Source organism: Diceros bicornis, chromosome 14, assembly GCF_020826845.1.
Source record: "Diceros bicornis minor isolate mBicDic1 chromosome 14, mDicBic1.mat.cur, whole genome shotgun sequence".
Lineage (NCBI taxonomy): Eukaryota > Metazoa > Chordata > Mammalia > Perissodactyla > Rhinocerotidae > Diceros > Diceros bicornis.
Genome location: NC_080753.1, coordinates 22,894,011 through 22,906,930, shown reverse-complemented (window position 1 = coordinate 22,906,930; position 12,920 = coordinate 22,894,011). Strand labels below are relative to the sequence as shown.

Genomic DNA, 12,920 nt, shown 5'->3' with positions numbered 1-12,920 from the left:
CCTGAACTAACATCTGCTGCCAGTCTTCCTCTTTTTGTATGTGAGCTGCCACCACAGCGTGGCCACTGACAAACAAGTGGTGTAGGTCCATGCCTGGGAACCGAACCCAGGCAACCAGGGCTGGCCCCATAATCAAAATTGTTTAATCTCTTCACCAATGGTTCTCAACTGGGAAAAGATGTTGCTTTTTTTTCCTTGTAAGTACACTTTTAATCCAAAATAATTTAGAAGAGTAGATGGGTAAATTTTGTGGCCTCCAGTTAGAGGAATTAATCTTAGAAATCTGAGCTCAGTAGTGTATGTTTACGAGTATCTTTGACTATAGGTAAGATAATTCATGCGTATACTTACAATGATATGTTATACAGAAGACCCTTGACATTCATAAAAGAATGAGTACACTAGGCTCAGTTAACTGAGTGTCTGGCTTCTGTGTTACATATTGGATTGCTGTGGGGATTAAAAAAGATGATTTTGATACATATGAAAGACTTCTGGCAATTCAAGTCATCAAAATCATATGTGTTGAATATGTACATACCTGGAGTCTACTCTTTTATGATTATATGAAAACTTCTTAGGCTCATTAATTACACTCATAACCTTTTTATTGCAGCCCTGTGGTTTCAGATATGACACTTACAGCATTGGGCCCAGCACAAACTCAGGTCCCTGAACAGAGACAATTTGTTACCTGTATATTGTGTCAAGAGGAGCAAGAGGTGAATGTGGAAAGCAAGGCAATGGTCCTGGCAGCATTTGTTCAAAGATCAACTGTATTATCAAAAAACAGAAGTAAATTTATTCAGGATCCGGGTAAGTCCAGCCGCATCCTCTCCTTTCTGTTAATAATGACTGCCATTTAGTGTGTCTGGTGATATACAGCAATTTTATTAACCTCATAACTCTGTAGGCTTGGTGGTGTCTTAGGCAGGTAAATTAGGCAGTAATTCCCCACGTGACAGATGTAGAAACGCTCCAGAATGTTAAGCATCATTCCTGAATTACACAGCTGGTGAATAGCAGGGATTCAAAGGACAGCCTTTCTTTGTGATATAGTATTAACATACTTTGGTGCTTAACAGTCTTTCCGATTCTTCAACATGTTTGGAAAGTCCTAATAATCAATTGACACACTGAAATAACAATAATAATAATTTTGCTTCATGGATGGATCCAAAGTGGAATCTCTCGAGAACAGTTGTGTCAGTTACCTATGTGAGAAGCAATCCTTGGGCCAGATTTAGAGTAGTGATAATATCACAGATAGGGTTCCCCAGAAAGCAGATTCTTGAGATGGAGATTACCACGCAGCCGTTTGTTAGGGAGAGCCTGGGATCCCCTTCTGTGGAACAGAGGGGAAGAAAGCAGGTCTGAGCAAAGGGAGAAGTTGGGCTGTAATGCAGTTCCTGTTGCCTTTTCTCTGTAAGGAAAATTTTCACAGTGTGGCTGTCAAGCACCTGGTTAAGAAAGATTGGTCTGCTTCATCTTAAAAAATGGTCTTTTGAACTAGGCAATTTATAAATTTCACTCCAGGCCAAAGATAAGGTCACCAATTTTATTTAATTTGTTATTTCGTGAAGAAAAAATTTTGGCTGGCTGTAAGCAGATTTTTCACATGCTTTCATGATTTATATCTTAAAAGATTTTCTTTATGCTGTGGCATTTGCACGGTTCTAGTATAAACAGCAAATTTAAACTTCAGTAATTCTTTCTAGAATGTTACAGAATTTCTAATATTATACTAATTTATATAGAGAATTCAAAAAGTTCCAAAAGAAGACAGTCACACATCTTATGTTTGTCTTCATTTGTCATCTCCTTTGAAAATAAAAAGCACCAGCACAGACAACTCTGCCTGAATTCCCTTTTCGCCTCTGGTCTGGGCTGCTTTCCTGGGTATTTTGCCGCCGCTTTGGGCCTGGCACGCTGATCGTGGCTGTTCTCTGCGTGAGTGTCTTTAGGCAGGATCTCCTCTAGGGAGCGCCCCACGGCTGCCGTAACATCTTTTTTGTTAGAGATCATTGTGAGCCGGCTGCGCTGAAGTGTTAAAAGCAGCGCCATGAAGAACATCCCTTTTACCAAGCTCAGGGCTTTTGGAGGGACTGGGAGTCTCCCAGTGCCCCGAAAGTGTGAAATGTTCAAAAGATTAGATGTACTTAAATATGGAATTCCGATTTCTGTTAACAAGTCAAGGATATTTCATTTGCTCAGGGTGATGAAAACTAGAGGGTCTTGCTTTCTAAATAATCCAGGGTCTTGCATAAATTGTTGATATCTCCAACGAAAGGAATAAACTAGCATTTCATTTCAAGTGTACAAGCCCTTATCAAGGATTTCACACTTTGAAGTTGCACATTTGTTATAGGAAAATTAAATGCTTGGTTTTTTGTTTTGTTTTGTTTTTTGTTTGTTTGTTTTGTAATGCAGAAAAATATGATCCATTATTCATGCACCCTGATCTGTCTTGCGGAACACACACTGGTAGCTGTGGGCACGTTATGCATGCCCATTGTTGGCAAAGGTAATTTATATTCTTAATATTAGTCAAGAGAAGCTTATCCAAAGACTCAAAATTGAATTTTTAAATAAAGGAAATTCCATTCTATAAAAAAGGAGAAAGAATTAAAGATGTTGAAGAAAAAACTCCATATCACTACCTAATAAATAACAATTAAAATTTATTTGCTTTGTCATACATGTAAAGGAGTGACTTAGAAACTTCATATCTTTTAATGTGGGCATCTGTATTAGCTAACGGACTGGATGAAAAAAAAGATTTTTACAGTGGGATAAATCCTAGAAGAGTAATATCTTTCCAAGGTGAACAACTCTGGATTCTGAACGTGTTGGTACTTGCCTTGTCACTTCTTGAGATTGTCGTAGCTCCCTAAGCTAAAATGGGATAACCTTGAATTTGTTCTACTTTGGTGCTTTCTATGCGTCTGCAAAACCAACAAATCAATACTATTGTTCTAGCACTGTGCTCATTGAGTTATCATGAACTTCCTCTGGCAAGTAGCCACCAGCCCTGGGGAAGTAACCAGACAGCGCTGGGACCACGAAATTTGCTGTTTGGTGAATGCATATTTGTACTACAGTCTTTTTTTTAACTTTAATGTTTTAGAACTCTTAACCCCTTTTGATAATTAAAATAACTCAAAAATTAAAGTACCAGTGTTAAAAATAATTCAGTTCATTTTAAGATTTTAATTTTTGGATTGTTTGTGGAAACAAATTATTTAAGATGTTGAAGCTTGTGGCTCTCAATTGAAAAAAGTTACCGTTGTTTTTGATACCTCATGTTCTCTAATTGTAAAGGTATTTTGATTCCGTTCAAGCTAAAGAACAGCGAAGGCAACAGAGATTACGCTTACATACAAGCTATGATGTAGAAAATGGAGAATTCCTTTGTCCCCTTTGCGAATGCTTGAGTAATACTGTTATTCCTCTTCTGCTTCCTCCAAGAAATATTTTTAACAAGTAAGTTTTGGGTCACAAAACCTTCATATGAAAGCAATAGTTTCCTTTGAAGGTAATAAAATAGTAAACCAGAGGGGGAAATATCACTCTAGGTAATTGCATAATGTTTTCTAGATACTTTGCAAACTTTTTATTTAGTCATTTCTTCTAGCAGACCTGTGAAATATGACTTTGGTTTTTAGAAAGGAACAGGCCAAAATTTAACAGTTTCTTCGTCACCCATAAACACTATTGAAGATATAAAATTCCTGTGTGTTCATAAAAACTGTCTTCTTTATTTCTAGGACCCTACTTTAAATATCTCTCATACTTTTCAGGAGATGCTTAGTAAATGATAGGGCAGTTCAAAGTGACTTTATTGAATATTCTAACAATTAAATATAATTTTTTGCAGTTTACTAGCCAACAATAGCTTCAGGAATTGAGCAAAAAAATGAAAATCTGTTGGTGTATTTAAAATGGAAAATTTTTATTATTTCATAATTTTTAGGATGCTTCTAGTTAGTAGGAGTATTGGACATACTCATTTCAAATGTGAATTTGATACTGTCTGCTGTTCAAATCTATGTTCATTTCTTAGTTCAGAATTATGGTATCTACCTTATATGCACAAATACTAATTTAAGTTTTATGAATATGAGTTGTCTATTAATTTCTGTGCTACTATTTTGATTCAATTCAAAGCAAAGTCAATTTTTTTCTCTTCAATTTTAGAAATTCAAACTATGGTGTCTTAGTTTATGCTACCACAAAATGTTCTTAAAATGCTATTTAATCATAAAGTTTAAAATGCTTTGTAATCGTAAAGGAGTACCCTGGTGCTGACCTACATCTGCACTTGAACTGATAAAGAAAGTAATCATTGTTAGATTAAGGATTCACTGCATATACAAAGGGAAATCTCCTTTGTTGAATTTCACCCATCACTTTTGTGGTTCAGGTTTTGTTTTTCACCCGTGAGAGTCAATTATGACGTAGTCATGAAGAACACGGGCTTTGGTGTCTGATATAGCTAGGCATGAATGCCAGATCTGTCCCTTATACGGCCTTAGTCAAGTTCTAAAGCCCTAAACCTCAGTTTCCTCAGTAAAATGGGGACAGTAATATAACCTATTTCACAAGAATTTTGGAGGGATTAAACTTAATACTGTACAATACTTTACTAAATGCTTGTCACATAATAAACACTCAAATATTACTGGTGGTGTGGTGATTATGATATTTTAGAAATACTAGCAAATTCCAGTACCAAAAAAAGTTAAATTTTTGGCAAATAATGTTATTGGCATCATAGTGACAAATAATACATTTTCATTTCCATTGGCAAATATCTATTCTTATTTTTTAAAAGGCAACAGATTTTCCCCTAGCTTTTTTTTTTTTTTTTTTTAATATTTGAAGTGTGTTTAAAATATTATGCCCGTGATCATTTAAGGAGTTTTTTTGTATTTTAAACTAAGCAACAACAGAAAACTAAACACTCTCTATAATCTTTTCTAGCAGGTCAAATTTTTCAGACCAACCAAATCTGACTCTGTGGATTAGAACAATATCTCAGCAAATAAAAGCATTACAGGTTCTTAGGAAAGAAGAAAGTACTCCTAGTAAGTTCTGATAACCAGCTTTCATTTTTCCCTAAAGTCTGAGATTGTTGGAAAATGTAGTTCGGGAAGAAATTAAGACTATTTTAAAAGTGAACTTCTCATTTTAAAATTTGACTTATTCTAGTTTTCTTTGTCTTAATGAACTGAGTTTGACTTTACTACAGTACTCATTCCTTGAAAACACACAAGCTCATTTGAAGTTTATAATAAGTACTTCTCACTTAGTCCCCCGTTTTATTGAAGAGCTTCTGAGGGTGAAGGGGATATAAATGAGTATTGAAGAGCTAGGTTTAGTTCTTGGTGGGCTAACTCACTTTGTTGGCATTACTGAAGGCTTCCCAAGTTTCATAGACATGCACTGCACTTACGACCTTGGGGGAAAGCAGTCTGAGCAGAATTTATATCATTGGTCTTTATAAAAACAAGATAGCGTACTCTTCCTTTTCTTGCCTTCCCTAGCTGTGTTCTAGTGGCTGTACTATTAGGAAAAGCAAAGGTGGCTGAAGAAGGTGCCCTGGTCAATTAGAGCAATAGTATTTCTGATGCTTTTTTTTTTTTGATGAGGAAGATTGACCCTGAGTTAACATCTGTGCCAATCTTCCTCCATTTTGTATGTGTCACACCGCCACAGCGTGGCTTGATAAGCGGTGCATAGGTCCGTGCCCGGGATCCGAACCTGCAAACCCCAGACCGCCGAAGCAGAGTACACAAACCCAACCACTGTGCCACCGGGCTGGCCCCATATTTCTCATGCTTTGAATGCATGTTATGTCAATTTTTATTAATGGGAATTTTTCCTGTTTTTTTTAAATTTCTTTAACCTATATTTAGAATAAAACTTATGACTGAAATTTATAGAAATATTGTGACTGGTGAATAATAATATAAAATGTTTGTTTCTGTAGATACTGCCTCTTCAAAGAACTCAGAAAATATAGATGAATTTCAGCTTCCTGAAGGGTTTAGGCCTGATTTTCGTCCTAAGTGAGTATATTATTTTATTCCTTTTAAATATGGCCCACTTGAAATGAAAAGTGTAAGTTAGCAGTTAGTAAAAATGATTTGTCAAGCTAGGGAGCAAAATACTATAGGATATTGATCTTGAATTCTGAGATTTAAGCATTACATCATGATATTTATTGTGGGTGTATTGATAAAAACCTAAGAACTGTGTGGCATGTTTAACTCTCACCAGCCTCTCGGAGGCTGCATTGCTAATTCCCTACTGCACATCTGGGTCTCCTTGACAACCCCTCATCAGTACATCTAAATCCAAACTGCTCAGCTCCCCCACCAGATCCCATGCTTTCTTTCTGACTTCCGTACTTCTATTTATGGCCCTACCAACCTCTTAGTAACCCAGGATCAAAGCCAGAATATTTTCACCTGTGTTTTACCCCATAGCCAATTAAGTAAATTATAGCATAGATGCTAGAGCTAGATGCTTGGTTCGGTTCCCAGCAGCGCTGCTTACTAGCTGTGTGACTTTGTGCAAATTGCTTGACCTCTCTATACTTCAGTTTCTCATCTGTAAAGTGAGGATGCTAGTATCTACCTCATAAGTGTTATGAGAATAAAGTAACTGAATACATTTAAAGCCACCTGGAAGCTGTGCCTGGCGTGTACTAAGTAACTCAATAAAAAAAGTACCAAAAGGCTTAAAAAGAAAAAACTTCAGTCCTATGCCTCCCACGTTTGCCGTTGTCATCCCCAGTCCTGTCATTTTGTTTCTTTCTTCTGCTATTTACTCCCATATTTCTGGTTAAAATGCTTAGTTGACTGTCTCTTGATTTATCGTTTTGAAACAATATCTTTCTATTGACTGACTGGCAGTTTAGGATTCAGCTCTTACCTCTACCGTATCCACTGCTCCTCACCAGTCTCCCAATAGAGTTATTTCACAGTTTTTGGTTGAATCAGTTGGCAGTTTTTATGTTATATTTGTTTCTACTGATATAAGTTAGGTGTTATAATTATATGTTCCTTCTTGTACTATTTTGTCTTTCCTGTGGCTAATAATTACCTTGTTTTTTTCATGTACTTGGTTTTCTATGTATGTATTACTTTTTTTTCCCCTAAATGATGCACTAGATCTGTCAGATGCCTAGCAATAGCTTTTCTAAGTGCTCAGACCCCTTAGATGATCTTCTATCCTGGAACCCTCCTCCCACACGCCCACAGCCTCTGTCATCCCGCAGCAAGCAGGACAGGGCACAGCTGTCACCCTGAGACTTTCCTGGCCACGCTCCTCTTATTTCCCTGGATCTCATATCCTCCTCTTTCTTAATTTACTCCCTCATTTTGCACAGGTGCATCTTTCAGCGGATTCCTATGAAAGCGTCCCTGAGTGTTAAATTTTCATGTCTGAAAATATGTTTTTGTATCCATATGCCTGATTGATGGTTTAGGTGTAGAATTATAGATTAGAAGTAATTTTTCATCTAGATTTTGAAGATAGTGTTTTACTAACTTCTGGCATTCATTGAGAACACCATCCTGATTCCTGTTCCTTTGTAACTTTATTACTTCTAGAAACTGTTGGGATCTTCTCTTTAACCCTCTGTGTTCTGAAATTTCTCTGTGATATTCCTTGGTGTGTGAATCTTTTCTTCATTCAGTTTGCTACGTTTTCAATGGACTCTTTGAATTTGAAGATTCATGTCCTTCAGTTCTGAGAATTTTTTATATTGTTTCTTAGATAATTTTCTCCTCTTGGTTTTTCTGTTTTTTGAGGTAGTTATACTGTTAGCTCTCTGTTGGATCTCTTGGTCTGATCTTCTAATTTTCTTGACGCTTCCTGCTTTCTATACTGTCTCCATTTTCCGTGAGTTCTTTTTTTCTGCTTGTTTGTTTTGGTTCATCTCTTTGATGTTTGATTCTTTCCTTAAATGTTTATTGGTCCTTGGGTGACTATTCAAGAGTCATTCACTAAGAAGCTCACTGGATACCTGGTGAGCAAGTTGGGGCTTGCTGACCTGTGAGACTCACAGTGAGGTGATCAGGCCTCCACCAGTCTTTTTCTTGGGACCCCCAGGTGTCAATGTGTAAAACATCTTTCCCCTGAGTATTCTTCACTGGAGAAACTAAAATCTGTGGCAGTAGGTATACATTGCCATTGTTTTCAAGATAGGGAAAGAGGTCAAGGGTCCCACAGTTCAGTATGTAGACTTTTACCTAATACCTTGTTTTCAGCCTTGGTCCTCATCCCTGCCAACCTAAATGGAGCATAACTCCTCTCAGGCAGGGACAGCTTGCATATCTTTAATTTCCCTTTGCATATAACTATCTTTAGATAGTTGAAGTGGTTCAGTTCCAACGTAGCAAATGTTAAGAAACTGCACCATTTGATTGATGTGAGTACATTGTCTTGAGCTAATCCTATGCGTGTTTACTTCAGGAACCCTTATTCTGAGAGCATAAAAGAAATGCTAAAAACATTTGGAACTGCTACTTATAAAGTGGGACTAAAGGTTCATCCCAATGAAGAGGATCCCCGCGTGCCCATAATGTGTTGGGGTAGCTGTGCCTACACCATCCAGAGCATAGGTAAGAGATTCAGAGTTGTGTCTCTCTAAGTCACAAGCATTCATTGACATGAATTATGTGTAGAAGCCTGTATTTAAATAAGCTGTTTAAAGTGGGCAACAATATGAAGAAATAATATAAAGACTTTGAAGCAGAAAATGTATTATACTGACTAAATATTAGATTGGCAGTTTATAAATTAAGCATAGCAACAGACAACTCATTTTGGTGGTGCTTATATCTTCTTGTCAGTTGAATGAATGTGTTTTCATTTTTACTTTACATCCGAAGTTAAATCTTGTGAAATGACTTAAATATTTCAAAACCTGACAATATTGTGCTTTTTGCAGAAAGAAGTTTTTCCTTTTTTTTAATTGTGATAAAATATACATAACATGAAATTTAAACTCTAAACCATTTTTAACCTGCAGAAAGAATTTTAAGTGATGAAGATAAGCCATTGTTTGGTCCTTTGCCTTGCAGACTGGTAAGTTATCAGTTTACTCAATTCACAGAATGGTGGAATGGGAATTTGGTGGTTCTGCTTTTTTTAATCTTAAAAACCTTGAAATGGTTATTTAAGCAAGGTTCAATCCTTTCATAGTAAAACCCATTTTTTGTAACCATAGTGAAGGAGTGATGTTTGTGGTTTAATTTTTAATGATTTTTATTTTAAATAAGCTTCAGCTCTTTTCTTCCAGGGCTCTTGGTTAAACACATGGAAAAATGGAAAAAAACTGAAAACAGAGTGCTTGTTCTTGAATTTTTTTTTTTGCTGAAGAAGATTCACCCTGAGCTAACATCCGTTGTCAATCTTGCTCTTTTTGCTTGAGGAAGATTCACCTTGAGCTAACATCTGTGCCAGTCTTCCTCTGTTTTGTATGTGGGTCACCACCACAGCATGGCCACCGACGAGTGGTGTAGGTCCATGCCTGGGAACCAAACCCAGGCCGCCAAAGCGGAGCACACTAAACTTAATTAAGGCCATGGGGCTGGCCCCTGTGTTTGAATTTTTAATGCTACAATTGGAAATATAAAACAGAACACATCCTCTGCCACATTTGACTACCTTTTATAAGCAACATGTAAATAAGTACAAATTAATGTAAAAACAATACATTTAATGCCTAGAAGAATGAAGAAGGAGTATACAGTCAAAGCTTGCTAGTTTTTACTGTGCAGATAGTGTCATATACCACCTGCTGTTCAAGCTAATTATCATAAAAGGGCCTTTAAGAGCAAAATCATGTAATTTTATTCATGTAAAATCACCTGAAGGCCTTAAAAAAGGCCTTGGCCCTACCACAGGTCAGTTAAATCAGAGTCTCTGGAGATGGGCCCCTGACATTAAGATTTTTTAAGAGCTTCCCAGGATCCAGGATTGAGAACCACTGTTGTGGTTCTTACAGCCTAACCAAGAAATGAAAACCAGTTTAAAAATATAGGTCAGGGGCTGGCCCCATGGCGTAGTGGTTGAGTTCGGTGTGCTTCACTTTGGCAGCGCAGGTTCGCAGGTTCGGATCCCGGTCACAGACATACGCCACTTGTTGGCCACGCTGAGGTGGCAGCCCACATGCAAAATAGAGAAAGATTTGCCCTAAGTGTTATCTTTCTTCCATCTGTCACCTTAGCTTTTTCCTTCCTTTTTATGACCAAGCCATTTTAAAGCATATTTCATTTTATTTATTTCACTGTGTGATGAAAAAATGTTTAAGTACAGATAAAGAAATAGCACCTGCCATTTTTAATTTTGTTTCATATTGAGAGAGAGAGAAATTTTATGCACAGCAAGACTTCTTTAAACAATAATGTATACTCTGGCTTCAATTTCTTGTTAACCCTTCACTTCTCCACTCCCTGCAATTTGGTTTCCACCCCTGACACTTGTTTGCTTTTTGGAAACAGCTCTTACCAAGTTCACCAAATGATCTCCTAATTATCATTGTGGCTGGGCATTTTTCAGCCCTTATTTGACATTTTATTTAATTCTAACTACTTTCTTCGGAAACTCATTTTCTCTCTTGATTTTTGTGACATTCCTTGTTTTCTCCCCACCTCTCTGGAGGCTCCTTCTCAGTCTGCTCTCCCTGCTCCATCCTGTAAATGTTGTTTTAAATCCCCAGAATTCGGCCCATGACCCTCAATCATCTGATACTCTTCCCTGGTCAGCCCCATGTATGCCTCTGATTTCACTTATATTCAAATGATTCCCACTTGTACATCTCCAAACTAGATCTATTATCTCATTGCCTGCTTTATTTTTTTCACCTGGATCTTCTAAGGGCACCTCAAATTGAACAATCCAAATTAATTTTTCTTCATATATTCCCTGTCTTAGTGTGTGTCATCACTGTCCATCCAGGTGACCAAGCTAGAAACTTGGAAGTCCTATTGGATGCATCATTTGGTCTGAATGTTCATATCCAGTTGGTCAGCAGTTTACTGAATTCCTCTCTTGCATATTTATCCCGTTCTTTCCATTCCTACTTCTGCTTGTTTGGTTCAGCCTCCTATCATTTCTTGCCTAGATTTTTGTAGCAGTGTCTACTCTGAATCTCACTCTTTTCTAATACATTATCAGAGGAGTTCCTCTGATCATATCTCTTAAACTTCCTACCCTATGTCTCCGTTATCACCTCCTGCCAGTCCCCATATCCATGGTCCAGGCTTGCAGAATCATTGCTGATTTCCAAATCCGTGTTCCCAGGCCTTTGCCTCTGCGAGAGTGCCCTAAGCAGACTCCTCCTCTTTAAGATGCTCTTCAAGCTTTGCCTTCCCTGGGACACCTCTGAGTTGTGTCCTATGAGTGGGATATCCCTCATCTGTGATACTGCCTCTTTCATTTGTCTCCTGCCCCCTCTTCTTCCCCTTCCCACCCCCAGGGCTGTGAGCTCCTTGAGAGCAGAAGAGGAGGGGTGAATTTTCATTTTAAGATCTTCAAAACCAAGACTAGTGTATAGTAGGCCCTCAATATCTATTGAACCAAACAACATTACAGAAAATTTGGGAAATAGCGAATTAAGGAGGAAGAAAAAGACTCATCAACTTATCATCCGTCTGTCTTTTTTCATTAGCATGTTTATACTTGATTATAATTGGTGTTTACTTGTAGTTTCCTTCCTTCTATTTTTCACTTTACACCAAGAGTTTCTTGGTTGTTGCTACGTAGTCCCCATAACAGTTTTTGACGGCTGCAGACACCCTGATTTGTACAACCATCTTCTTGCACATAGTTTCCCTGATATTTGGAGTGTTCCCCACATTTTAGAGTATCTCTTTAGAATAAATATAAAGAAATACTGCCTCACGTTCTTGGAAGTCTCTATTCTTGGCTGTCTGTCTTGATGCGTGTGTCATTTTCTTTCCCAGAGAGAATCGGCAGCATGGTGGCAAGGAGATAGCTTTGGTTTATTCAGCCTATGGTTAGATATTTCCCACTCCGTTTACTCCATGTTAGAGACATGACATTAAAGATGTCATATATTCAGTTCCACACCATCTAGAGAGATTTTTATTGTGCATCCAGCTTTACTTCAACTGGCTGTGCTTTGAACTGGCATTCCTGAAAGGAGAGAATTCTTCGTATGCTGCCTTCTTTGTTAATTGTGTCAATCTCTTCGTTTCAGGATGACTGTCTCAGGTCACTAACAAGATTTGCTGCAGCGCATTGGACAGTGGCGTCACTTGCAGTGGTCCAGGGACACTTTTGTAAACTTTTCGCATGTGAGTATTAATGCGTGTACCCTATGTGTGATGGTAATTTCTCATCTTCTGTAATTTTGTTTTTAGTGGTACAACTTCTCTCCATTATGAAAGAAATATTTTGGTGAAATTTTTTGTCTTAGGTACAAGTTCTAGCTTATAAATTCATATATATCTTGCAAAAAGATAAATTTAAACTAGATTAAATACACTTTAAAAGTAATTTATTACTTATGTTGGCATATGAAATGTGCTAATGTATTTTTCTTTAAATATTTAGCATTGGTGCCTGATGACAGCCATGGAGACCTTCCATGCATATTGGATATTGACATGTTTCATTTATTGGTGGGTATCTTGTAATTTATGTTTGAAATTCTCTTTATGATACTATATAACTTTATCTTGGACTTGGCGAGTAATGTAGAGGCAGACAGGAGGAGTTACCATGAATTTTTCTTACCACTTCCGATTGTAATTCTTTTCCAAGGAGCCTCAAAAAGAAAATGTTAAGGGGCTGGCCCGGTGGCGCAAGCAGTTAAGTGCACGCGCTCTGCTGCGGCGGCCCGGGGTTCGCTGGTTCGGATCCCGGGCGCGCACTGACGC

The 12,920-nt window shown here is 37.6% G+C and overlaps 1 protein-coding gene across 6 annotated transcripts in view; it reads left to right on the top strand.

Annotated features, from left to right (window-relative positions):
• UBR2 (ubiquitin protein ligase E3 component n-recognin 2) overlaps positions 1-12,920 on the top strand; it is a 114,684-nt gene that overhangs the window by 86,675 nt on the left and 15,089 nt on the right. For 4 of the 6 annotated variants that reach the window (XM_058554365.1, XM_058554366.1, XM_058554368.1 and 1 more), the window contains 9 exons: positions 617-816; positions 2,431-2,524; positions 3,322-3,483; positions 4,984-5,087; positions 5,993-6,071; positions 8,485-8,633; positions 9,044-9,099; positions 12,239-12,335; positions 12,595-12,662. In XM_058554365.1, coding sequence (XP_058410348.1) covers positions 617-816; positions 2,431-2,524; positions 3,322-3,483; positions 4,984-5,087; positions 5,993-6,071; positions 8,485-8,633; positions 9,044-9,099; positions 12,239-12,335; positions 12,595-12,662 — 1,009 coding nt within the window. Of the gene's footprint in view, positions 1-616; positions 817-2,430; positions 2,525-3,321; positions 3,484-4,983; positions 5,088-5,992; positions 6,072-8,484; positions 8,634-9,043; positions 9,100-12,238; positions 12,336-12,594; positions 12,663-12,920 lie in introns of those variants that run through there. The other 2 variants (XM_058554367.1, XM_058554370.1) reach the window with 2 other exon arrangements.